Source organism: Erinaceus europaeus, chromosome X (genome assembly GCF_950295315.1).
Source record: "Erinaceus europaeus chromosome X, mEriEur2.1, whole genome shotgun sequence".
NCBI classification, from domain to species: Eukaryota; Metazoa; Chordata; class Mammalia; order Eulipotyphla; family Erinaceidae; genus Erinaceus; species Erinaceus europaeus.
Window position 1 is genome coordinate 77,375,574 of NC_080185.1, and position 27,932 is coordinate 77,403,505.

The 27,932-nt window shown below is 39.6% G+C and overlaps 2 protein-coding genes across 5 annotated transcripts in view; one reads left to right on the forward strand and one right to left on the reverse strand.

Annotated features, from left to right (window-relative positions):
• The window catches only part of P2RY4 (pyrimidinergic receptor P2Y4), a 575,290-nt gene that overhangs the window by 195,829 nt on the left and 351,529 nt on the right, over positions 1–27,932 (forward strand). The window lies entirely within an intron of this gene.
• DGAT2L6 (diacylglycerol O-acyltransferase 2 like 6) lies at positions 468–27,847 on the reverse strand. 3 transcript variants are annotated; one of them, XM_016191553.2, is made up of 8 exons: positions 27,503–27,843; positions 7,434–7,544; positions 6,925–6,995; positions 6,065–6,269; positions 4,473–4,647; positions 1,924–2,135; positions 1,303–1,501; positions 468–821 (listed from the first exon to the last, which is right to left on the reverse strand). In XM_016191553.2, exons 1-7 carry the CDS (start codon positions 27,591–27,593, stop codon positions 1,347–1,349), a joined length of 1,020 nt encoding a protein of 339 aa, XP_016047039.1. In that variant the 5' UTR covers positions 27,594–27,843; the 3' UTR covers positions 468–821; positions 1,303–1,346. The 3 variants fall into 3 exon arrangements, with proteins under 3 accessions (XP_016047039.1, XP_060038833.1, XP_007530819.1); XM_060182850.1 differs by lacking the exon at positions 27,503–27,843 and adding an exon at positions 10,155–11,324; XM_007530757.3 differs by having other exon boundaries at positions 468–1,501; positions 27,503–27,847.

The window sequence follows — 27,932 nt, forward strand, 5'->3', positions numbered from 1 at the left end:
CTATGTTCTTTCTAACAAAGTGAAAAAAATGGCCACCAGAAGCAGTGGGTCTGTATTGCCAGCACAAAGCTTCAGTGCCCTGGAGGCAAAAAAAAAAAAGTAATGATGATGGAATAGTCCCTAGTACATAGCAGAAACATGACATAAAACAGACACAAAATTGTTGCATGGTCTTGTGGTTCCTTGTTTTCTGATCCAGGATGGTTTTGTGGGCTCAGGAAGGAATACTTAGTGGGCACCTGCACCAGTTCCCATGGTTTTGTACACATTCTCCTACTTCTACACCTTCACTTTTCTGTTAGCAGCAGTATAAAGGGTAGTTGAGGAAGAGGGAACTTGCTCTCCACAAAGCAGGTTTCTGGCCAGTTTTGAGTTCAAGTAGTGAGTCATAGAGCAAATGAGAAATAATCATACCCTGTTTTATATATTGTTTTATTTTTAGAGTCAAAACAGTATGAATACAGGCAAAAGTTTTTAATTGATTTAATTATGAATGACAAGTTAATTGGATAAGAGGGGTACACAATTCCCACCACCAGAGTTCTGCATCCCATTCCCTCCATTGGAAGCTTTCCTATTCTTTATCCCTTTGGGAGTGAGGACCAGGATTGTTATGGGGTGCAGAATATTGAAGGTTTGGCTTCTGTAATTGCTTCTCTACTGGACATGGGTACTGGCAGGTCAATTCATACTCCCAGCCTGTTTCTATCTTCCCATAGTGAGGCAGGGCTTTGGAGAGGTGGGGTTGCAGGACACATTTGGTGAGGTCGTCTGCCCAGGGAAGTCAGGTTGGCATCATGGTAGCAACTGCAGCTTGGTGGCTGAAAAGCATTAAGATATAAAGCAGAACAAACTGTTTAATAATCAGGAACTTATGTTCCTGATTATTAAGGTAAGAATAGAGCAGATGAAATTTGGGTTCCCTATTTTGGGAAAAGTTAGGAAGTCTATTTTAGGTAACTCTGTGACAACTGCAGAACCATAGGTTGGATTCTTATTCGTGGTGGTTCCAAACAATAAGGAAATAAGCCACCTCTATTTTCAGCAGCACTTCCAAGTCTAAACCTAAGTAGTGATGGTGTCACTGGGACTCAGGAGGAAGGTGGCAGTGTTCTCTGGCTGGAGTCACAGGGGAAAAAAGTTCTGTGAACTCACAAGACTGTCAAATTGGATTGTTACTCAATCTTCCCTATTCTTCTGGTTCCTTTCACCAAACCTAGTTCATTAAGAACTTTCTGATTGCACTGGCTTTTCCTCCTTGTATTCTTAAAGTCTTTTCTCCCTGCAACCCTAGTTGGATACCTCATGGTTTTGGTTGTTTACTAATGGTGGAAATCCAGCTCCTGCTATATAATTGTCAGCTTCTGGGTCTGAGGGAGGCCATACTGAATTTTGTACTCATCAAACAGCTTGCACAAGGCATTGATGTAGAGTGTATGGTACTTATCCACTGTCTCCTTGTCTGGATTCTGGATCATGGGGATTGGCAGGGGCTCTCCAACTATGGGGAAGGAAAAGAGATAAGTATTAGAGTGCTACCAGTTCACTTCCCATAGGATACCAGGTCGTAAATATCAGTATGTGGGTTTCCTTCCCTTCTTGTCCTCTGCTCCAGATCAATATGGGTCTAGAATCATCAAACACCTACCTCACATTTAATCACAAGAATTATTGCAAGATCAGGAGAGGGTAGAACAAATATATGTGAATAATGATGTTCTTACAGTAGCTGTTGCACTCTCTCCCACCCAAGAGTGGCTACAACTCTTATCTGGTTATCCTCCCCACCCTGTTGTCAGCCACACCTGCTGGAATTCATACTGCCTATACCAGCTGTGTGCTGGGTCCCCTAAAGTTAGATAGATAACCCTGGGTGTGGAAGGCATCGAGGACTACAGTGATCCAGGGATACTAGATGCTTACCAACAGTGGTAATGGGATGATTGAAAGGCAGGAAGCCCCAGGATTCTCGAGTGAGGCCACGGCCATGGAAGGTACATAAATATAGTCTCAGGTGTTTTTTAAATATTTCTTGGAATTTCTTTTGGAAAAACCTTTTCCACGTGCCCTCAGGGAAAGTCTCTTGGTTGTAAGTCTCATTCTCACCAAAGGAATATGTAGGGACAAGATGTGCTCTGCAAAAGAGAGGAGCAGAAGTATGAGTTCTCTCCCAAGAAATTCCTCAGCAAAACTCTTTCCAGTGTGGGAAACTTTACCAATCTCCCCAGTAGGAGAAGAACCCAAGGACTCTATCCTCTTTAGCCTTGTATATACTTCCAGCTATACTCCTAGCCTTCCAAATGACCCCTTGGGTGAGCTTTTGCAACTTGTCTTATGATTGGAAGAAACTAGTCTCAGGCAGTCTAACTGCTTTCATCATACCCAAGCTCTAGAGTGATGTTCCTAAATAGCCTGACACATCACTCCTCACTTTAAAACTCTTGCAGAGCACCACACTAAGCCTACTGCTTAGTGTGGTGGCTTTTGTTTTCAAGCCCCACTCACCTAGTTAGGTTCCCCTTTCTCCACCCCTTCCTAGAATCTGACTAGCCATACTAAGCATGCCACGGTCTCCTTTGTCAATATATCTTTGTGCGTTCTGCTCCCTCTACTGGAAATGATTTTCTTTGCCTTTAGGTGGTTAATTCTATTTCCTCTTCAAAGCTCTAATTTCATCCCTGTGAAAAAGTAGTCTTTAATCACCTGTTATTTCTCCCCATACACTGTAGATTTAGTAACCACAGTGTTTACCTCTCTCCTCTGCTAGCACTGTCCCAAACCTATATTAGTCAATTCCTTACTTATCTGACTCCCCATAGGCAGCAAGTTAATAAAAGGTGGGAGCTGTGTCTTACTCATCTTTGGCTTCTTAGGGTCTAGTATAGTTCCTGGCTTATCATCATAGGTTTTCAGTGACTGCCTGAGTGCTCCTTCCTTGGCAGCTCCTAATATTTCAATTCATAATTCAGATGCCACTTATCTATGAAGCTTCTATATTATATAAAACTCACATCATAAGTTAGTACTTTCCATTTCCATGCCTTTCCATCTATTTACTCATTATCTCTGCATTTTAAATGCATTTTAAAGTAAGTTGCACATATTAATATATTTTCTCTTAATTATTTAAGCTTGCATATTATTAATTGAAGCTTAATAAAAATATCCACTACAGAATACTATTTATTCAACAAATATTGAGTTCTCTCTAGTTTGTCAGCATGACTTTAAATCCCAGGGATGCACCAATAAGCATAATGGGTTTCTTAAATCTCTATCCTTGTGGAGCTTATGTTTTTTATTAAAGGAACACAGACAATAAATAGTAAATAATAACAAACAAATGCATATGTGTATAAATGTAAGTTGATTACATACAGGAAGTTGATAAGTGCAATGGGAACAAAAGGGGCAGTATGGTCAGGATAGACAGTACTGAGAAGTTACATTTAAGCAAAGACCTGGAAGAGGTAAAGGAGTTATATGGAAGTTATATGGAAGAACAGTGTTCCAGGCAGAGGGTCCTAAGGCATGTAGTCTGTTTAGGGTTCAGTGAGGAGGTCAGTGTAGCTCTGAAATTCTTCTAAAGAGTTCAGCATTTTCTGAAAGTGAAAAGGCAGCCATTGGGCCCATGACATAATCTGACATGTTTAATATTACCATCCTGACTGTATTTGAGAATAGACTCTTTGGTGGGTGGGATTGCAAAGATTAAAGCAAGGCACACAGTAAGGGGATTATTGTAATAATACCAAGGAGGTATGACGCCAGTTTAAAATAAGGAATGGCTGGGGGGGGGGGGCGCTTAAATTGTTATGTGGAAAACTGAAAAATGGTACACATGTACAAACTACTGTATTTAACTGTTGACTGTAAACCATTAATCCTCCCAATAAAGAAAAAAGAAAAAAAAGGAATGGTAGTTAAGATGGTAAATATTTGGAAATATACTGTAATTTGTATGTATATGTCTGTCTTCGCCCTTCCTTAAAGGGAGTGGCCAGTTCTCATTTATTTTTATGCCTTCAGTGCCTATTGCCATGCCTGAAACATAACAGGTATTCAGTGCTTTATACACTTCAAGCCATATTATATGTTCTTTTGGAGGAGTGATATCTTATTCATCATTGCATTCCTCATAGCATCAAGCCCAATTCCTTTTTTGCCATTGGTAGGTTCTCTAGGCCTCTTGTTTGATGAGTAAATTTAGAGTGAAGTCTTACTTTCCAGGCCCATAGCCTATCTTGCTAATGAGCAGAAGATAAAAGTCTTCTGTTCTTCCTTCAACTTCAAATAAGAGGAAAAAACCCCCACAAAAATGTGTCTGAAGGCCAAATACCTATAAGGTACAGTGTGAGGAAGTAGAGAGAAGCAATCAGATCAAAGTGAAAACCTCTAACAGATTTCCAAGGTAGGTAAATATTATGGATGGCATTCTTAACGATATGGCACCAAAAACCACAGGGACTTACCCTGTCTGCAGAGCTAACTTCACAAAACCTTTACGATGTTTAAGGAAAACGGTAGAGGCTCCTGGATGGCACAAGAGGGCTTCAGCACCTCCACCTACCACAACAACCACAGCGTTGCTTGTGTGTTTCTGACTCAGCAAATACTTCAAGGTTGTCTCACTCACTGGGCACACACCTATAAAACCAAAAAGTCAAGTGGCATAGTGAAAATGGCTCCTGGGGGGGGTGAGGGGGCTCTTCCTGCGGGAGAGGATTCTTCTGTTTTCTGACTGTTAATTCTACTCTTCTGTGCTTAATCTTCACATCCTTAGTTATCCTGAGTTAGCCTTAGTCTGAAGTTGGTACTTATGGTTACCTGCTTTGCCTTGGAGATTTGTGCTTCTATATTTCTACTTGAGCCTGGGTCTATAGGTTCTGCCTACTTTTTTTTGGCTCAATAGCATTTCGATCTATTCTTGTTCTCAGTACCCACGAACCATAGTTGTCTTCTACTTTTCCTAGACTGATGGCATTGGAAACTCTCCAGAGTGCTCTTCCCCAGAGGTGATCAGAACTAGCATTCACCAATCTGCTTTCTCCCTATCCTGTCAAAGGAGAGCCATTAGTTGGAGTTTCTGGAGGGCAGGCACACACCAATGTGCCTGCCCAAGTTAAACTGAAGTGTAGATTAAATCTGAAATGAGGATGGCACCCTTTTGTTCAACAATGGCTACAGAGTCTTTCCTCACCTTTGCTTCCCATCTATGCCTTCTGCTAACCTTCTATTTCCCCTGGGATGGTAGAAAGAGCCTATAGACCTCAGTCACTTAGAGACTTTGGTTACAAATTCATACCAACCTCAGAGTAGAGCAGAAACATTTGTTGGCACTTTAGTGGCTCTATTTGGTTCAGCTAGATAAATATATAGTACCTTTTCATGTTTGACTTTGTTCTCTAGTTTTCAGAAAAGGATATTCATTCAGGTAGAAGGAAAATTGTCATAGTACTCTGGCTTGAAGCCTAGCATGGAGAAGTTGCCTTGGATTTTGATGAATGCCTATTACTTTCTCTCAATATCATGTGCAAGTTTTAAGGGGTTCCCAATAAATGAAGGGTACAGATTAGTATTAGAGGCTTAAAAATGTTTTTTATGATGCCCTGGGATGAGAGCTGCTATATAAATAATCGTAAAAAAACAAAGCCAACTGACATCTTTAGGCAGATGGAACTGTCAGAAACCAACTGTCAGAAAGAAACTGGCAAAGTTAATCTGCCTCATTCATTTCTGTTTTTCCCTACACTTGGGATATTTGAATTTTGCCTTCTGATTTCCACTTTGACTATGATCTTGAAGTCCAAATTTCTGATTACACCACTGAAGGGATTATTTAAAATCTTATGAATGTCCATAACTGAACCTGATGCTTAAATAAATCATACCTTCCATACCTTGGACAAATTTGATGTTTGGCAATCTATTCCTATCTACTAGCCCAGTGTGTTCTGGATTCATTTTCCACTAAAATCCTCTTACAGCAGGGAGTGATAATTGTCAGAGCTTACTGGGGTCAGAGCCTTTAGGTAGGTCAAAGAATGGAATGGTTTATACTCACCCACTGACATCATATAATCTCGCAAAATTGGGAACCAGAAGAACCATCTTATGGTCCCTAGATAAGGAGTGATGTTTGGGAAAATCCGATCAAAGCCAGTAGCCTCAGTGGCAAAGTTAATGAAGGCACCAAAAGAGAAAATACCATGGGGGTGGTTGGCAATGAGGTAGTTGTGTTTGGGAGAGAGGTCATGAGTCTTCACCAGCTGTTAGGAGAGTGAGTCAGAACAGTGGATAATAAGGAATAGAATAAGGAAGACCTCAGAAGATAGATTGTAACCCCTGAGGGTTCCCCAGTCCCACATTCATCATTTTGATAGAATTGCCAAAGAGTGGGAGTCAGTGGTAGTGCAGCAGATTAAGCACACATGGCGCAAAGTGCAAGGACTGGCATAAGGATCCGAGTTTGAGCCCCTGGCTCCCCACCTGCCGGGGAGTCGCTTCACAGGTGGTGAAGCAGGTTTGCAGGTGTCTTTCTTTCTCTCCCCCTCTCTGTCTTCTCCATCTCTCTCCATTTCTCTCTGTCTTATCCAACAACAACAACATCAGTAACAACAACAGTAATAACTACAACAATAAAGCAAGGGCAACAAAAGGGAATAAATAAATAAATAAATATTTAAAAAAATAATTGCCAAGGGTTATGATCCTCAGAGGAGCTGACCAGTTAGCTACTGTGAGGAAAGGCCACTGCTCATCTATCTCCCCACTAGTCCATGCATTTCGGGCTCTTATTCTGCATTATGCCTCCAGGCCTTTACCTTCATGGTGGTTCATGAAAGGCTTTGAAAACATGGAGCTTAGAGGAGAGGGAGAGTTTGAACAACAGAGGACACAGGTAGCCAGAAGAAGGGTGGTTACCTTTACAGGGAAGTACTTTTGGAAATACTTCCATAGGGTCCAGTTTCTTACCCAAGCTGAACGCCTACCACCTGTGGGTACAGAAAGGAATGGAAAAGCAGGTGGGCTGTTGTTAGTCCTACCACTCCCAGAGGTAGAGAGCTCTTTCTACAATCCTCAGGCCATTTGATGGGACCTCCTTCTCATACATCCATGAGTCTAGGGCACAGAGCTATAGGTACTAGCCCTAAATCCAAATCCTAAGAAGATACATGCTGCCCATGCTCTTCTGGAGCTAGCCAGAGAAGTGACAGGAAAGTAGCCTACATCTGAGTCTGAGCTTTGCTCTCTCCCTGCCCTCTGTTCTCCTTTATCCCCTTCTCCCTTCCTCTGCTATTCCATTATATCCTTCCTTTTCCCCCTTTCTTTCTCCCCTCCCCTTTTCTCCATTGGCCTCTCCCACTCTCTCTTTTCTTCTGTGGTTTTATCTTTGGCACAGCAGAGTCTACCACTCTGACCTTTTTGCATACCTTCTTGGTAGGTGTTCCAATCATAGGCGTGCCAGGCTAAGACAAGTACAGATAAGATCCAAAATTTAGTACACACCAGACCATAGGTTATAAGGATAGTAGATGTCAATCCTGAAGGGACACAAAGAGTTCATGCCATTCAGTTCCCTTCAAGTGTTAACAGACCTTGTATAATTGACCTCTGCTCTATAAATAAAGGAGCACATCAAGATTTGTTTGAGACTCTTCTCTTCTCCTTCATCCCTTGCCTAATTCTTCTGTGCTTCAGATTGGCTTGTGAGACCCTGGATAAGGGTCTTGACAGTAGAGAGCTTGATTAAGGATATAACAGAAGCACATAATTTTCAGACAAGTCATTCAGCTAGGATAACAGGTCAATATATCACCCCCTGAGCCAGTGACTGGTATCCCCATTCTAAGACCTCAGGGAATCTTTTCCAAATGCTTGAGCCTCCTGCTTTTGTGCAATTTCTAACTCTTCATATTCCAGTGGAGAGGAGTTTCCTGCAGTGTGTACAGGCTGTTAGATGCTCATAGGATACCACGTTAGACTGCGTTCAATTTGTCCCACTCAAAATGTCTCTAAGTTTCAGATGGGGAAATTATCTCTGTTGGTAGAGTTACATTAGGCTGTGAAAGACAAATGTGATGTATTTTATGATAGAGGGGCTTAAAATTCCACTTAAAATCTGCATTTGTGAGAAGGTGGAGGCTAAGTACACATTTTGTTGCCTACTAGTTATCTACAAAATGGAGGACCCCCCCCCCCAACTCTTCATCTGCACTATTCCAGCCTTTAGGTTCATGATTGTTCAACAATTTGTTTGGCTTTGTATGTTAACTCTCTTTTCAGCCACCAGGTTCCAGATGCTAGCATGATGCCGACCAGACTTCCTTGGACAACCCTACCAGTGTGTCTTGGAGCTCCACTTTCCCAGAGCCCCACCCTTCTAGGGAAAGAGAAAAGCAGGCTGGGAGTATGGATTGACCTGTCAATGCCCATGTTCAGTGGGGAAACAATTACAGAATCCAGACCTTCCACCTTCTGCATCCCACAATGGCATTGGGTTCATACTCCCAGAGGGTTAAAGAATAGGAAAGCTATCAGGGTAGGGGATGGGATACGGAGATCTGGTGGTGGCAATTGTGTGGAGTTGTACCCCTCTTATTCTATGGTTTTGTCAATGCTTCCTTTTTATAAATAGAAAAAGAAAAAGAATAAATCATATATAGTAAACCACACACACACACAAAAGACTCTACTAATGATATTACTTCTTTGACTTCCTTATCCCACATCACAGTATATAGAAGGTTAAGAAAGAGGTAAGAAGCACAAGAGTTGTTTACCTGCAGGTTTTTCTCTTACATTTGAACATGTGTAAGAAGTAACAGGAAAAAGATAGAATAGATATTTCTTTAAAAAGTCATGTTGGGTATGAAAATATCTGTAATCATTTTACTGTATAAAAAACCTGTTAAATCACTAATCAAAAATACTCTTAGAACTCCATGTTGTAGAATAAAACAACCTTAATGATAGCTTACATGCCCCTTACAAGAACTGCTGGAAGCACTTACTGTATGCATGCTGATTACACAGGAAATAGTAGTGAGAGGAATTCTATGAGAACCTACCACAGGTAAATGTCTACCCCTAACCCTCAAAAAGATGAAGGGAAATTTGACAGGTAATCCTCAGAAGAAAACTCAAAGTTAAATAAGAACCATTATTTGTTAAAGGTAGTCTATTATTTCTCATATTTTTCTTCAAATAAACAGTGTATATCCCTAGTATGTAGAACAGTGCTGGCAAGCATTAGACGTTTGTCAAATATCTGTAAACTTACTGCTTTCTGTTTTCATTAATAGGTAAACTTAAACAATTCATGTTTAGTGAGCAATTCTGTTATTTAAATGGGTTGATAATTATAAAAAGTAGATGGGGGACTTCTGGAGACATGGCTAAGGAGTAACAGCTATCAGGGGAGGGGATGGGATACAGAGCTTTGGTGGTGGGAATTGTGTGGAGTTGTACCCCTCTTATCCTATGGGTTTGTCAGTGTTGCCTTTTTCATAAATAAAAATAAAAAGAGTGTTTCCTTTTTATAAATAAAAATTTAAAAAAGAAAAATAATAATTAATTAAAAGACACTACACTTTAAAACAGTAAGGCCCTTCAAATAAGGCTTTAGAACAGCAGTTAATACTTAATACTTAAAATGTGCCAAGCACTAAACTAAGTGCTATATGAGCATTCTCTCACCATAGCTTCAAAAATTTCAGCATGACATCTTACAGATAAGGAAACCAAGTCACAGAAAAGTTAGGTATTCTGTTTAGGGTCACAAAAAAGATTCAAAAACTCAGTGATCATTTTACCCCAAAATTACAAAAGACAGAAAAATAAAATAAAACCCCAAACAGATCTGCAGGACCTAAAGGACACTTTGAATGCAATTCAAGTTGAGGTGAGAGGCCTTGAAAGTAGACTTAATCAGGTAGAGGAGAGGTGATCAATGCTAGAAGGCACAACCACCACACACTGTGAATTTAAAACTCTTGGATAGGAAAGGTTTAGAGAAAATGAAGCGCTTCTCTAAAAATTGTCATATTCCATCAGAAAGACAATAGCAGACTCATTGGGATCTCTGAGGAAAAAAGAAGGAGACAGGAGTAGAGAACATATTCAAAGAAATTTTAGCAGAAAAGTTTCCATACCTGAGCAATGTTCAAAATTCACAAAAACCTTCTTGGTGCATACACACCTAAATTCTTGAATCCAAAATGACATACACCAAAACATCATTGTAAAACTGTTCAAAATCAGGAGCAAAGGAAAAACATTGCAGGTTACTAGGGAAAGGGAGAAAGTCACGTACGAAGGAAAGAACAATCATGCTTTCATTAGATTTCTCATCACAAACCCTAGAGGACGATCTGTATTATAACAGAATCAGAAACACAACAGGGCAAAACAGACACATGAAAGGATAGGGAAAAATAGAGCAACACAATCCCATGTTGGAGAACCAAAGCCAAGTTAAGAAAGAGTAGATGGATTATTTGTGTGCCTAATATCTAATATTTTTCAGTATCCATGAGTCTTAAAGATAGTATAACCAATAACTTTATTATTAATAAACAACACCTTTGTGCACTCTACTTGAACTGCAGGTATGACAACTCAATAGATCACTGTGTCCTTTGAAGGTAAGTTTGCCAACTCAGTCTGTTTAGAATGCCACTGGTGTCACTAACAGTGACAACTGGAAATTAAGCTAAACAAAGGTCAAATACTGAAGAATTATATTTCATTATACAAAGAGTTCAGTGACAGAAAGCAAGGATAGCAAATGAAGAAATAATGAACAACAACCTTTTGTATGTATGTATAGTAAAACCTCCCTTAGATTTCATGGCCTCCAAACAGGAATCAGTTCCAACATTATATCCATATTCAAGTGAGGAGTCTTGAATTATGGAGGAAGTTCACATAAGGTTCCCTTCCAATTTGAGGATGGTTAAGCAATTCTAATAGATTCATTGTGTGGAATCTCATCATAATTAAAAATAGCATTTCCCAAATAATGATGCTTAGAAGATTTTCATGTGTGTAACTGTTTTCTGAATATATCCTTTGGTGAAGTGTATTTTCAGATATTTGGTCAATTTAAAAAATGGGTAACTGTCTTTTTTGACTATAGAATTTTGAAGAATTCTTTATACATTCTGGATTCAAGTTCTTTATTATATATGGGATTTGCAAACATCTTTTCCCAGTCTATGTTTATCTTTTCATTTTATTCACAGGCTTTTTTAAAGCAAAAGTTTTTAATTTTGATATTTGACTTATCACTAAATATTTTCTTTCACAGACTATTATTATTTTTTATGTCAAATCCAAGAGCTCTTTACCTAATCTCAGATCATGAAGATTTTGCTTTTTACAAAATGTATTAGAATTTTGTGGTTTACATTTTGATCTCTGATTCATTTTTATTTATTTATTTTTTAAATATTTATTTTATTTATTTATTCCCTTTTTGTTGCCCTTGTTGTTTTATTGTTGTAGTTATTATTGTTGTTGTCGTTGTTGGATAGGACAGAGAAATGTAGAGAGGAGGGGAAGACAGAGAGGAGGAGAGAAAGACAGACACCTGCAGACCTGCTTCACCGCCTGTGAAGCGACTCCCCTGCGGGTGGGGAGCCGGGGTTCGAACCGGGATCCTTATGCCGGTCCTTGTTCATTTTTATTTTTTAACTTTATTTATTTTTTCCATTTTGTTGCCCTTGTTGTTTATCATCATTGTTGTTGTTACTATTGTTGTTATTATTGCTGTCATTGTTGTTGGATAGGACAGAGAGAAATGGAGAGAGGAGGGGAAGACAGAGAGGGCGAGAGAAAGATAGACTCCTGCAGACCTGCTTCACTGTTTGTGAAAGGAAACCCCTGCAGGCGGGGAGCCAGGGGCTCTAATCGGGATCCTTATGCTGGTCCCTGCGCTTAACCTGCTGCACCACTGCCCAGCTCCCTTCATTTTACTTTTTAGTAAGATGCAAGGTTTTGGTCAAGATTCATCTCCTCCATCAAATTGCGTTTGCATTTCTGTCAAAAATCAATTCATCATATTTATGTGATTATCCCTAAATTCTATTCTCTTTTACTAATCAATATGTCTATCCTTTCACCAATACATCATTGTCTTAATTACAGTAGTTTTATACTAAGTGTTAGCATCAGTAGTGTGATTCTGTAACTTTGTTCTATCTTAATTATTTTTAACTAATATCATTTTTCTATAAAAGTTTTAAAATCAGCATGTCTAGATCTACAAATATCCTGCTGGGAGATTATTTTTCATGTTTTATTCTTTTTTTATTTTCTATATACTTATTTATTTTATTTAATTTTTTCTTTCCCTTCCTTCCTTCCTTCCTTCCTTCCTTCCTTCCTTCCTTCCTTCCTTCCTTCCTTCCTTTTGTTCTTTCTTCTTTCCTTCCTTTTAAAATTTTATTTATAAAATGGAAACACTGGGGCTAGGCAGTGGCACATCTGGTTAAGCGCACACATTACAGCACGAAAGGACCTCGGTCCCTACATGCAGGGGGAAAGCTTCTCAAGTGGTGAAGGAGGGCTGCAGGCGCTGCTGCCTCTCTCCCTTTCTATCTCCCTCTCCCCACTCAATTTATCTCTGTCTCTATTGAATAATAAATTAAATAAAATATTTAAAAGAATGGAAACATTGACAAGACCACAGGATAAGAGGGGTACAATTCCACACAATTCCCACCACCAGTACTCCGTATCCCATCCCCTCCCCTGACAGCTTTCCTATTCTTTAACCCTCTGGGAATATGGGCCCACGGACATTATAGGGTGCAGAAGGTGGAAGGTCTGGCTTCTGTAATTGCTTCCCCACTGAACATGGGCGTTAGCAGGTTGATCCATACCCCAGCCTGTCTCTCTCTTTCCCTAGTGGGGCAGAGCTCTGGGGCAGCAGGGCTCCAGGACACATTGGTGGGGTCATCTTCCCAGGGAAGTCCAGTTGGCATCATGGTAACATCTGGAAGCTCGTGGCTGAAAAAAGAGTTAACATATAAAGCCAAACAAATTGTTGACTAATCATGAACCTAAAGGCTGGAATATTGCAAATGAAGATTTGGGGGGGGGTGTCCATTTTGAAGATAGCTAGTAGGTCTATTTTAGGTATATTCCAAAGGGCCCATGACTATACTAGTTTTGGCCTGAGCCTGACATCTGAGCAAGTAGACCCAAGTTATTACCTGGGAAGATGATGTCATGGCTGGAAAAAGGACCAGAAAGCTGGATCAGTGAAGAGAGTAGCTCCCAAATATGGGAAAAGTGTGTAAATATTGTTGACTGTAGACCCCACCAATTTGATCTGGGGCCCATATTCAGCTTAGGAGCCTATGTGCCCTCTGCATCCCCGGAGGTCTGAGCTCGCATTCTGTGGTCATGAGTAGGAATGTTCCAAGCTGCCCCAATTTCAGGACCCATCTTCCTCAGGTGATACAGTATGTTATCCAACCTCCCTTTGGAGGATGGAACATTCTCTACCATTGTTGATCCACCTTGAGGGCAAGGTCCTATGGAGGCCCCCAAAGGGGTCCATTATGTTGTTCTTTATACTTACTTATTTTAAAGGTCTATTTAATTTATTTCATATCTGATAGACAGTAATAACAAAAGAGAAGTCAGAGTATCACACTTTTATATACAGCACTGGGAATGAAACAGAAGTTGCAAGCATGCAAGTCCTATGCTCTACCAGCTGAGCTATTTCCATGACCCATTAAAAAATTCACTTGTTTCATTTTTTTATTTGCCACCAAGGTTTTCACAGGAACTCAATGCTTGAAATATAAATCCACTGCTCCTAGCAGTCATTTTTTCCTTTAAATTTCTCCTTTTTTTCTTTTATTCGATAGGACACAGAGAAAGTTAGAGGGGAGTGGGGGATAAAGAAGGTGAGAGAAGATCAACACCTGAATCACTGCTTTATCACTCCTGAACTTTACCTCCATTCAGGTCGGGACCGTGGGCTTGAACCTGGGTCTATGTGTGCTCAACTGAATGAATGATCACCCAGCACCCTGTTTCATTTGTTTTTGCAGTAACGTTGATTTAAAAGTATACCTGTTTTAGAAGTACACTTGCACATCTCTTCCAAGTATATTAGCATACCACACCCACCACTAAAGTACCAATATCCTGCCACCAAAGTCTATTGGACCCCTTTCATCCTTGCAAACCATTCTTCCTGTAACCCCCATTGTTTATATCAGTCCTTTAGTTTAAAATCAAAGGCTTGTTTTCATTTTACTTTGCTTATTCCCTTACTTTGTTCTTTATATACCCTGTATGAGTGAAACTATCTATTCTGATCTTCTTTGAACACATTTAGTATTTCTTGTAAGGTTGGTTTGTGATATTGAAGTCTGCTTCTTCAAACTGCTGTTTGTTTGAAGAAATCTTTACTACTCCTTCAAATTTGAGTGATAATATAGCTGGATAAGAGTAGTCCTAGTTGGAACTCTTTCCCAAATCTTTTTATTATTATTATTATTATTGTTATTACTATAATTATTATTAAGATAGAAGGGCAGAAAGGCAGAGGAGGGAGGGGGAGAGAGTGGGAGAAATAGAAAGGTAGAGAGGAAGAAAGGGAGGGAGGGAGAGAGAGGGAAAGAGAGAAAGAGAGAGAGAGAGAGAGAGAGACTAAATAAGCTAAGCTAAGCTTCCTTCACTATAGTAGGGACTAGGCTCAAACCTGGGTTATATATATGGTAAAGCAGCACACTATCCAAGTGAGCTATTTTCACCAGCCCAATCAGCTGATAGTCTTATGGGATCTCCCCTAAAGGTGATTATTTTGCTTTTCTCTTACCACTTCTAGGATTCTATTTTAAGTTTTGAAAATTGCACATTTTAATTTTTTTAATACCAAATGACAACAGATGGTCAATATGGTTATTTATAGTTATTAATTAACAGTGCTTACATTTACATGACTGGGATAGATCTCACTGGGTAATAGTATATTATTCTTTGAAATACAGTTCTGGGTTTGATTTACCAGTATTTCTTAGCATTTATATTCATGAGGAATATTAATCTGTGGTATTACTTGTACTGTTTTTGGTATAAGGGTCTGACCTCATTCATGTGTTGGCAAATATTTCTTCTGTCTTATGGAAGATGTTGTGTAGAATCTGTGATATGTCATCTTTAAATATTTGGCATGATTTGCTGTTGAAACAAATTTGGGCACCTGCATATTTTCATTTTGGAAGTTTTTCTTTTTCCTAACTTTCCAAAATGAAAATTTAACTAAATTACTAGCCATAGGTTATCTATGCAATCTTAGTAAGTTTTGGTTGTTTTTACTTTTCCAAGAAATCTTCAAAATTCTTGTCCCTGTGCGAGGGTAGATAGCATAATGGTTATGCAAAGACACTCTCATGCCCGAGACTCTGAAATCCCAGGTCCAATCCACCACACCACCATAAACCAGAGCTGAGAAGTGCTCTGATCAAGTAAAGAATTTTGTCCCTTTCCCTTTTTCCCCTACTCTATTCTGCATTTTCCTATCGTCTTCCTCATTATTTCTACTTCTAGTGAAAAGAAGTACTGAGAGATTCTAAGCAGGGCAGAAAGAATGAATTAAAGAGGGTGACAAAGAGGAGGAAGGACAATTTTCTGTGTGGAGCATGCACTGTGGTTCAAGTCCAGTGGATACAGAGATTGAGACTTAGAAGGGTACTTGTCCAAAGTCACAGTTAGTTGTTACCTAAAATTGACGAACTCTAGAATCCAAACCCTTCACCATGCCACACTGGATCCTTTTCCTGCCTTCCCTAACCCCCTCAACTTTCTTTCTCTGACATTATAACATCTCTTTGTTGTGGCTCTTTCTTTTACTTACTACAACTTTCATATACTATAGTGACTTGCATATCTGTCAGCACTGACATATAAAATATGTATACTGTTGAAATGAATAATTGGTTTATCTTAGTTACCAGTTAGAAGTCTATTAAACTTGAGGAATAACAAAGGAGACCACCTGGGACTGAAACAAGACGGGACTAGAATGACATTAGGAACCCACCAAATAACCAGTGAGAGCAAACACATGGCTCGTGAACAGAGAGGAGCATGAGAGATTAAGTGGCTGGTAACAGTCTGGCAGTTTACCAGTTGAGACCCCACCTCAAGTCTGTTTCACCAACAAGGGGACAGCTGAAGGGAGAAGAGGACTCCCTTGAGACTCACCAAGTGCAAATGTGAGTCTCCATAGCTACAGCCCTCAGAATCTGGAGCAGAGGCAGGGATGCCCTGTGCTGACACCAGGGGACAGAGAACTAATCATGAAACTCAGAAGATCTATACCTCCGTGGTGGCCTAGCAGTGGGGCTGTGAAAGTCTCTTTGCATAACTACTGGAATATCTCTGCCACACCCTACTTTATCTCTTGGTTAGGAGTCAGTGATTAAGCTAAGAAGCCTACTTATAGTCTAAAAGCCCTCAGGCTCCCATAATCTACAGGGAAGAAAAAAGAACAAAAGAGGCTTTTAACCCACTGAGCTCCAAATCAGGGATTAAAATAATATTGAAACAACTGTTGACTTCCACAACTGTGAACCCTTTAATTACTGTAATTAGACACAAGCCAATCCAGGCAAGAGTGATCAGTAATTTGAAAAGTACTGAGAGAGGGACCTCATAACATAATATATAAAATGGTTAAACCAATAAGAAGAAATATTAGAGAAATGAACCAGGACAAGAGTCCAGCTAAAAGTCCTCCAAAGGTTGAAGCACGAAATAATGAGGTCAACATCCAAACACTAGTTAAGGAAATAATCACAGGAGTGATTAAAGAGTTTCAAAAAAATTGTCATCAGAAATGCAGAAACAACAAATGAGACTCTGGAAGAAGACACTAATTATCTCAAGGTTATTAGAGAACTGAAAGCTGAAATAGCTGAGCTAAGAACACAACTAGCTGAACAAGCTAAAACAGTATCAGAACAGGGTAACAAAATAGATGAACCAGAAAACAGTAGAGGGCAGAGAGAATAGAATCAATGAGGCTGAAGAGAGATCAAGGACGAATCAAAGACCACTAAAAAAGAAGTAAGAGATCTCAAAAAGAGATTAAGAGATAGTGAAAACAGCAATAGAGACCTATGGGATGACTTCAAAAGAAACAATATACGCATTATTGGCTTACCAGAGCAAGAAAGAGAGAGAGAGAGAGAAAGCATTCTTCAGGACATAATAGCTGAAAACTTCTCTAGTATAGACAACATAAAACACATAAAGGTTCAAGAAGCCCAGAGGGTCCCAAACAGAACTAACCCAGACTTAAAGACACCAACCCATATTTAGAATGGAAAGGAATAAGGATAAAGAAAGGATCCTGAAGGCTGCAAGTGAAAAACAAAGAGTCACCTACAGAGGAAAACCCATAAGATTAGTGTCAGGATGCATTACGGGGGAAAGAACTCGACCAGAGCCAATCTGGGCTGCTGCTTACTCAGCAACGCAGGAGAGGAACCAGGAACACTTGGCTGCAGGGGAATGTGGGGCTATGTGTAAGCTTGATAGAGCTTAGGGAGAACTCCCCCCATCCCTGGAAGGAGGTCTGAGAAGTTACCCTCTTGTTAGTCTCTCTCAACTGACGTGAGCAAAGGGGAGACACCGTCTCTCAGATTTAGCTCTTTCCTTCTTGACTCTCAAGCCCACAGAAACCTCACTACTCCTCTCCATTAACCACAGGCCACATGGCTGCCTACCTTAAGATTTATTTACTCAAAGTTCACCTCACCTTCTGATCACAGAGGAGAACACACCTTATCACATACTCCATCATACACCGCAGACCCCAGACAAGAGAAAGTCCAAACTATATGGCCTTTTGATATCCATCTTCTCTCTGTCTCACCCTACTGGTTTAACCCCTATGCTTCTCTCAAATACCTTTGGATAATTAAGTTGCTTGTGTCATGGAGAATAACTGTCTTGTATCTCATCAATTCCTGTCATACCAGCCCCCTACCATAGGGGCAAGCTGACCTTTAAGAAACCTGTAATTTCTGACATGTTTGAAATATGTTCTTTGTTTGGTTTTCTATTTAAACTCATGTCCACCTGCCAATAAACGAGATTTGAGATCTGAGCACATTTCAGTCTCCCCAGTGTCTTTGCTACGTTTCATCCCTTGAGTGAGCAAGAGAGAGCTGGGCGATTGCCTTCCTGCTGGTTGGAAAAGGAAATGGGTAGGAAAGGGGGTGGAGAGAAGAAAAGAGCGAGAAAGTAGCAAGCTTCCATCTAACTAGTGGGGATTAAACCAATACCCTGCAGGCAGGGCGGTTCTCATGCAAAACAATGATTATGTAAATAGACACAACGTCAAACAATGCAGGGGGCCTATATGACCAACATCTCAACAGCAGAATTCTCCACACAAACACTACAGGCCAGAAGAGAATGGCAAGATATCTATCGAGTACTCAATGAGAAAAAACAGTCAGACCAACATAAATAGGCCATATATCAGAACACTCTAAAAATCTACAAGAATGGCGTTAAAATATCATCAATCTTTGATGTCAATAAATGTCAATGTCCTGAATTCACCTATTAAAAGACACAGAGTAGAAAGATGGATCAGAAAACACAATGCAACAATATGCTGTCTACAGGAAACCCACCTACCTCAACAAGACAAACACAGACTCAAAGTGAAAGGATGGAAAGCTATCATACAGGCCAATGGCCCACAAAAAAGGGCAGAAACAGCTATTCTGATATCTGACACAATAGACTTTAAAATAGATAAAATTAAAAAAAGATAGGGATGGACACTACTTAATGCTCAGAGGATCAGTCAATCAAGAGGACTTAACAATTATTAATATCTATGCACCCAATGAGAAGCCATCTAAATACATCAAACATCTACTGAATGAGATACAGCAATATATTAACAGCAACACAGTAATAGTAGGGGACTTAAGCAGCCCACTCTCTCAACTTCACAGATCATCAAGGCACAAAATCAATAAAGAAATGAGGGAGCTAAATGAGGAGATAGATAAACTAGAACTATTGGACATTTTCAGAGTCATTCATCCCAAGAAACTGGAATACACATTTTACTCAAATCCACATGGGTCATTCTCAAGGATAGACCATATATTAGGCCACAAAATAGCATAAGCAAATTCACTGAAATCATCCCAAGCATCTTCTCAGACCACAGTGGAATTAAACGAACACTTAAAAATCAACAAAAGATTAGTAATAGTCCCAAAATGTGGAAGCTCAACAGTACACTCCTTAAAAACTACTGAGTCAAAGAGGAAACAAAGGAAGAAATCAAAGTGGTTTGAGAGTTCAAGGAAAATGAAGACACAAGCTATCAAAATATTTGGGACACAACTAAGGCAGTACTGAGAGGGAAGTTCATAGCCATACAAACACACATTATGAAACAAGAGAAAGCACAAATAAACAGCCTGATTGCACATATTAAATACCTAGAAGAAGAAGAACAAAGGAACCCTAAAGGAACCAGAAGGACAGAAATCACTAAAGTTAGGGCAGAAATAAATAATAAATAACATTGAAAATAAGAAAACCATACAAAAGATCAACGAAATTAAATGTTGGTTCTTCGAAAGAGTGAACAAAATCAATGAGCCTCTAGCCAGATTCAGAAAAAAAAAAAAGAAAGAGAGAAGACCCAAATAAATTGAAGCATGAATGAAAGAGGAGATATCACAACAGACACCACAGAAATTCAACATATCATGCGAGGCTTCTATGAAAAACTACATTCCACCAAGCTAAAGAACCTGGAAGAAATGGACAATTTTCTAGACACCTATGAACTTTCAAAACTAAGTAAAGAGGAAGTAGATAACATGAACAGGCCCATCACAGCTAATGAAATTGAAACAGTTATCAAAAATCTTCCCAAAATAAAAGTACTGGACCAGATGGTTTTACAATTGAATTCTACAAAACCTTCAAAGAAGAACTAATACCTCTACTTTTAAGTCTTCCAGAAGATGGAAGACACTGGAATACTCCCCTCCCTTGCAGCTTCTATGAAGCCAACATCAGTTTGAGACCAAAAGCAGACAGGGATACAACCAAAAAACAAAACTACAGACCAATATCTCTGATGAACATAGATGCAAAAATATTGAACAAAATTCTAGCCAACCAAATACAGCAGTATATTAAAATGATTATTCATCATGACAAAGTGTGGTTTATCCCAGGCATGCAAGGTTGGTTTAATATATGTAAATCAATCAACGTGATCCACCACATCAATAAAAGCAAGACCCAAAACGACATGGTCATATCATTAGATGCAGAGAAAGCCTTTGACAAAATACAACATCCCTTTATGATCAAAACACTAAAAAATGGTCATAGATGGAAAATTCTTCAAGATAGTAGAGTCTATATATTGCAAACCTACAGACAAAATCATACTCAATGGTGAAAAACTGGAGCATTTCCCCTCAGATCAGGTACTAGACAGGGCTGCCCACTATCACCATTACTATTCAACATAGTGTTGGAAGTTCTTGCCATAGCAATCAGGCAGGAGCAAGGAATTAAAGCGATACAGATTGAAAGAGAAGACGTGAAAGTCTCCCTATTTGCAGATGACATGATAGTATACATAGGAAAACCTAAGGAATCCAGCAATTATCTTTTGGACATCACCAGGTAATACAGTGAGGTGTCAGGCCACAAAACTAACATTCAAAAGTGAGTGGCATTCCTCTATGCAAACACTAAGTTAGAAGAAGCTGAAATCCAGAAATCAATTCCTTTTACTATAGCAACAAAACCAGCTATCTAGGAATAAACCTAACAAAGAAGTGAAAGACTTGTATCCTGAAAATTATGAGTTACTACTCAAGGAAATTGAAAAAGACTCAAAGAAGTGGAAAGATATCCCATGATCATGGGTTGGAAGAATTAACATCACCAAAATGAATATACTACCCAGAGACATATACAAATTTAATGCTATCCCCATGAGGATCCCAAACACATTTTTTAGGATAATAGAACAAATGCTACAAATGTTTATCTGGAACCAGAAAAGACCTAGTATTGCAGAAACAATCTTGAGAAGAAAGTACAGAACTCGAAGCATCACACTCCTAGATCTCAAATTTTATTACAGGGCCATTGTCACCAAAACTGCTTGGTACTGGCCCTGTAAAATTCATGTTAAGTGAAAGAAATCAGAAACAGAAGGATGTATATAGGATGATCTCACTCTCAGGCAGAAGTTGAAAAACAAGTTCAGAAAAGAAAACACAAGTAGAACCTGAACTGAAATTGGCATATTGCACCAAAGTAAAAGACTCTGTGGTGGGAGGGTGGGGAGAATACAGATTCAAGAAGGATGAAACGGAGTTGGGCAGTAGCACAGCGGGTTAAGCGCAGGTGGTGCAAAGCACAAGGACCGGCGTAAGGATCCCGGTTCGAGCCCCCAGCTTCCCCCCCTGCAAAGGAGTCGCTTCACAGGCGGTGTAGCAGGTCTGCAGGTGTCTGTCTTTCTCTCTCCCTCTCTGTCTTCCCTTCCTCTCTCCATTTGTCTCTGTTGTATCCAACAACAACAACATCAGTAACAGCAATAATAACTACAACAATAATACAACAAGGTCAACAAAAGGGAATCTGTATGTATTAAAGGATATATATATATATATATATATATGTATATATATATATATATATATATATATACACATATAAAAGAAGGATGACAGAGGAGCTAGTGGGGGTTGTATTGTTATATGGAAAACTGGGAAGTGTTATGCATGTACAAACTATTGTATTTACTGTCAAATGCAAAACATTAATTTCCCAATAAAGCAATTAAAAAAAAGAAGTCTATTAAACTCACTGTTTCAGTCCCACAGAAAAACAACCAACATTTTTTACTCATATAGATAGATTGGGGGGGGAGAGAGAGAGATAGAGGAGTGAAAGAAACCACATCACCAAAGATTTCATCAGTGGTTGGGGGCTGGGCTCAACTATAGATTGTCTACATGTCAAAGCAGCACACTATCCAAGTAAGCTATTTCACTAGCCTCAGCCAAGGTCTTATATTGAGTATTTACTCTAAAACTGTGGAACAGACTTGACTGTCTTAAAAATATCTGTGATTATCACACACTATTACAGAATATCCAAGATTTGTGTTTTAATGTCTAGAATAGCCACTGGAAGAATGGGAAGATGGTGCATAATACTTAAATTAATAGAGGAATACAAATCTGATGACAATAAATATAAAATAATTAAAAACAAATGGCCAATTCATGTTATCAGTACCAGTAATTATTAAGAAAATGTAAATTCACAATGACATATGATCCCACACCTGTTAGGTATGACTACTATTACTATTAAAAAGAAAAACAAAACAAATGAGTGTGAATGAAGATGTAAAAACAAATTGATGAACTGTTGGTGGAAATGTGAAATGGTGCTGCCCCTATGGGAAACAGTATTTTAGTTCCTTAACCTAAAAAAATATTTTACAAAAAAAAAAAAAAAAAGATTTTACTATGATACAGAAATTCTATTTCAGAATATACATATATATATATATAATAAAAATAGAGTCTCAAAGAGATATTAGAACATATTCATAGCCTCACTATTTACAATAGCCAAGAGGCACAAACCTAAGTGTCCATCAGTGGATAAATGTATGAAAACATGGTATGTATATATTATCCATTACAAATGTGATATTATTTATCTTTAAAAATGTCCATGATATGACTTGGGTGAACCTTTATGACGCTATGTTAAATGTAATGAACCAATTTTAAAAAAAGACAAATAGCAGGCCAGGAGGTGGTGCAGTGGATAAACTAGTGGACTTTCAAGCATGAGACTGCAAGTTTGATCCCAGGAATTTCATGTGCTAGAGCGATGTTCTGATCTCTGTGTGTGTCGTTATCAATTAATTTTTTAAATTTAATTTTATATTTATTTATTTATTCCCTTTCGTTGCCCTTGTTGTTTTATTGTTTTAGTTATTGATGTTGTCGTTGTTGGATAGGACAGAGAGAAATGGAAAGAGGAGGGGAAGACAGAGAGGGGGAGAGAAAGATAGACACCTGCAGACCTGCTTCACTGCCTGTGAAGCGACTCCCCTGCAGGTGGGGAGCCAGGGCTCGAACCGGGATCCTTATGCCGGTCCTTGTGCTTTCGTTATCAATTAATGACACTTATCAATTAACTGTTTAAAAATGACAAGAAACCTACAATTCAGTTTATATGAAGTGCCCCAAAATAGTCAAATTCACAGAGATTATTCAAAATAGAATGGTGGCTGCTATAGTCTGGGAGTGGTGGTAGGGCAGGGGTAGGGAGTTATTTAATAGGTAAAGAGATTTGGCTTCGGGGACTGGTGGTGGCACATCTGGTTGAGCACACATGTCACAATGCACAAGCAGGCAGTTCCAAGTCACCAGTCCCTGGAAAGCTTTGTAAGTGGTGAAGCAGGGCTGCAGGTGTCTCTCTCTCTCCCCCCACCTCCCCTTTCCTCATGATTCCTTGCTAACTCTATCCAATAAATAAATAAATACATAAATAAAATTTTAAAATAATAAAAAAGAGCTTTGGCTTCAGAAGATGAAAAACATGTGAATCTGGATGTTTGATAGTCAGCATTTTGAAAGTGTATAATGCCACTGAGTTGTACACTTAAAAATGTCACTGGTCATATCCATCAGGAACAACACAATAGGTCCCTTTGTGGTTCCCTGTTGGGCTGTAAGCCAGCTCCCCTCTGCTTAAAGCCTCTATCTCTAATCCTGCTTAACTAAGCACCACCCTGCAGGCTTAACACTGCTGTCTATTTACATAACACTGTTAACTAAGCACCACCCTGCCTCCAGAGCATTGGTTTAATCCTCACTAGTACTCCCGCTTTTTCCTTCTCCCCACCCCCTATCCTACGTACATCCTCTTCGGACCTGACTGTTCTACCTCAGGATATATAAGGACAGGATTGTGATTAGAGATAGTTTTAGATTGTGCTGCGTTCCATATGAATACCACTGCATACCACTCAGCTGAGTCCCTGGTCATCTCCCACCCACGAAGCTAGCCCGGCAGCTCCCCATAGGACTTTGCCCTCAATGTAGTTCAACAATGGTAGAGAATGTTCCAACCTCCAAAGGGAGGCTGGATAACAAACTCTATCTACTACCTGAGGAAGATGGGTCCTGAAATTGGGGCAGCTTGGAACATTCCTACTCATGACCACAGAATGCGAGCTCAGACCTACAGGGATGCAGAGGGCACATAGGCTCCTAAGCTGAATATGGGCCCTGGATCAAATTGATGGGGTCTACAGTCAACAATATTTATACGCTTTTCCCATATCTGGAACTACTCTCTTCCCTAATGTAGTTTTCTAGCCCTTTCTTCAGCCATGAAGTCATATCCCCAGACAAGAACTTGGGTCCACCTGCATACCAGAAGTCAGGCTCAGGCAAAAACTAGTATAGTCATGGGCCCTTTGGAATATAACTAAATAGGCCTACTAGGTATCTTCAAAAGGGAGACCCCAAATCTTCATCTGTAATATTCCAGCCTTTAGGTTCATGATTAGTCAATAATTTGTTTGGATTTATATGTTAACTCTTTTTTTAGCCACCAGGTTCCAGATGCTACCATGATGCCAACCGGACCTCCCTGGGCAATGTACCCTGGAGCTCTGCTTCCTCAGAGTGCTGCCCCACTAGGGAAAAAGAGAGACAGGCTGGGAGTATGGATCAACCTGTCAACGCCCATGTTCAGTGGGGAAGCAATTACGTAAGCCAGACCTTCCACCTGCTGCACCCCATAATGACCCTGGGCCCATATTCCCAGAGGGTTAAAGAATAGGAAAGCTATCAGGGGAGGGGATGGGATACGGAGTTCTATCGGTGGCAATTGTGTGGAGTTGCATCCCTCTTATTCTATGGTTTTGTCAGTGTTTCCATTTTATAAATAACAATTTTATAAAATGGTTAAAATGGTAGGTATTGGGAGTCTGGCAGTAGAGCAGCGGGTTAAGCACACGTGGTGCAAAGTGTAAGGACCAGCGTAAAGATCCCGGTTAGACCCCCCAGCTCCCCACCAGCAGGGAAGTCGCTTCACAGATAGTGAAGCGGGTCTGCAGGTGTCTATCTTTCTCTCCCCCTCTCTGTCTTCCCCTCCTCTCTCCATTTCTCTCTGTCCTATTTAACAATGGTGACATCAATAACAACAACAATAACAATTACAACAATAAAAAACAAACAAGGGCAACAAAAAGGGAAATAAAATAAATTAATAAAAATGGTAGGTACTGTATGTATTTTACCACAACTTGTAGCTATTTAAAAATATAAGTAATGTTTTTCACACTTATTCTTATGTGCTTTCAGTTAAGACACATAGGTCCCATCATTTGTCCCCCATATCATCACTCTGTTACCTGAATGACTGGAATCTGGTTAGACTGGGGAGAGGACACTCTGTGATGAGGCTAGTTACCATTTTCTTAGACCTTTATGTATTTAGCATTGGGCATATTATTTACCCTTTCCCAATCCTGAGACATTGAATGTACTTTGAGATGGGAAAATAAAAAAAATATTTTCTGGGAGAAAATGAGAGCATTTTATTGAGTAAAACTTCCCAGAGATACCAGAATAACCTGGGTACTTGTGTTCAAATTCTATATAAAGGCTTTCTGAGGACAGACCCCAGAACTCATAGATCAGCTCACATAGCTAGCTATTCCTTTCCCTGCATTCTCTGCCTTATGTTGGTTAATTCTTTCTGCAGTCTGTTCTTTAAATGGTGGTTACTAGCATGATGCAAAATCCCTTAGGACATTCTTGTGTGTGTGTGTGTGTGTGTGTGTGTGTGTGTGTGTTTGCTTGGCTAAGGGCCGGAACTTGTGAGAGGATTATTTCTTATTCAAGTTGATATAAATGCAAAGGAGAGCAAAATGGAAAAGTCTAGAAAAAAAGTATGTTTACAGCAAAATTACTACCTTCTCTAGAATCAAGTCAGACTTTGACATACTTTGATTTCAGTAAGATTCAATAGGTCTTCATCTGGTATCTAGGGGGCATGGATCCCTTTGGCAGTCTCTTGAAGCCTATGGGCCCATTCTTTGAGTAACAGTTTTAAATGCACAAAATAGAACACAAGGGCTTACAAAGGAAACTGATGTTAAAACATTAAAATAGTGATCCAGGGCCAGGCATTGGCGCATCTGGTAGAGTGCACACATTACCATGTGCAAGGACCCTGGTTCAAGATCTTATCCCCACTGGCAAGGGAGAAGCTGCATGAGTGGTGAAGCAATGCTGCGGGTGTTTTTCTGTCTCTCTCCCTCTTTATCCCCCATTTCTCTCTGAATTTCTGTTTCAATCAAAATAAAATAGAATAAAATAAAATAAAATGGGGAAAATGTCCACCAAGAGTAGTAGATTAGTGCAGGCACCACCAATCCCACTGATAACCCTGGTGGCAAAAACAAAGTCATCAAAATCTTATATAAACTGTGACAAAGTAATTCCTAATTTATGCAATACATACACAGATTCAACATCAGTTCCTATCATGACTACAATTGTGAACAGTTTTATGAAAATTTGAGATGCCCATAATAATTAGTATATGAAGTACAGATCTCTGTGATATCCCTTACTGACGACTACAAAGGTACTGAAAAATTCTGTAGTTTATTGCCTAAATTCATCATTTAAATGTGAGGTTAGTGGGAAGAAGATGTAATTTTATTTTTCAAATTCAAAGATTCTAACCACCCCTGAGCTCTAGGGACATAGGTCCCTGGTTAAGAACATACACCTCCCATGGATTAGAACCAACCGGCTCCTACCTGTCCCAACCCTCAGTATGACATTTTCCACCCAGTTTCCAAGTGTATCGCTGCAATTTGCCACCCATAAAGCCTTGGTTTCTGGCTGGGAAAAGCCTTCAGTTCATTTGCTTAGCACTGATGATTGCTGTGCCTCAAGTCTGCTGAATAATTAACCCTTTCTCAAAATTCTCATGAGTCACTCAAGCAGCCCTCAGATTTTCCAAAATTCATCAGAGTCTCATGACTGGAAAATCAGTTGGCACCTAACTAATAATTTCAATTCTGCAAGATACCACCACTTCTGCCACTATCCCTGAGTATGATGCTTTTCCAGTTAGTTCATAGGGGGTAGTCCTGAGAAAAATGAATTGTCAAGAAAGTTCTGGAAGCCAGAAAAGCTGCATCCTGACTCATGGCCTTAGTGTCTTAGTTGGAAGGAAATATAGTAATCTTTAAAGTAGCCATCTCTCTTGGTAGGTAGGTAGTCCTTCCCAGAGGGAGGGGTCCAACTAGATGATCCCTTCAGAATCTTCATCTGGGGAATCTTGACCTACTGTGGGGGGGGGGGCTCTATTTCTACTTGCTCTCTGGTCCCTAGGGTTCACTTACCTAGAACTACATAGGTTGGGATCCAATGCATAACAGAGAAGGTCTGGAGTCCCTCTTGAAAATTCAGTCGGGAGAAGAAGGCCATAGCCATGGTGCTGTTCTATTAGGGCAAAAAGCCCAAACAGAAAGCCAGTGCCTCTAAAGCTGAGCTGATTATAGGTGATTTGCTCTAATCTCCTGTCAGAGTTCCTTTCACTGCTGAAGTTTTAAGGCTTTACCTTACCTTACCTTACCTTCAATATTCCCTGCTCTTTGCCCCGCCTTATCTTCCTACACACTTATGAGGGCTCAAGTCAGACTAATTTTCATAACATTTGTCCTTTGGCAATGTGTGTCCAATTACAATAAGGAAGAAATGGACTTGGGGTGGCTTTAGCTGTGTGTGTGTGTGTGTGTGTGTGTGTGTGTGTGTGTGTGTGTGTGTGTATGT

Excerpts from the sequence above, each read along its gene's own strand:
- DGAT2L6 (XM_007530757.3), bottom strand. The coding sequence starts at position 27,593 with ATGGCTATGGCCTTCTTCTCCCGACTGAATTTTCAAGAGGGACTCCAG. Across the intron at positions 6,270-6,924 it reads AAAAGTACTTCCCTGTAAAG|CTGGTGAAGACTCATGACCT; the intron begins GTAACCACCCTT and ends CTCTCCTAACAG. Across the intron at positions 1,502-1,923 it reads TCATCCCATTACCACTGTTG|TTGGAGAGCCCCTGCCAATC; the intron begins GTAAGCATCTAG and ends CCTTCCCCATAG.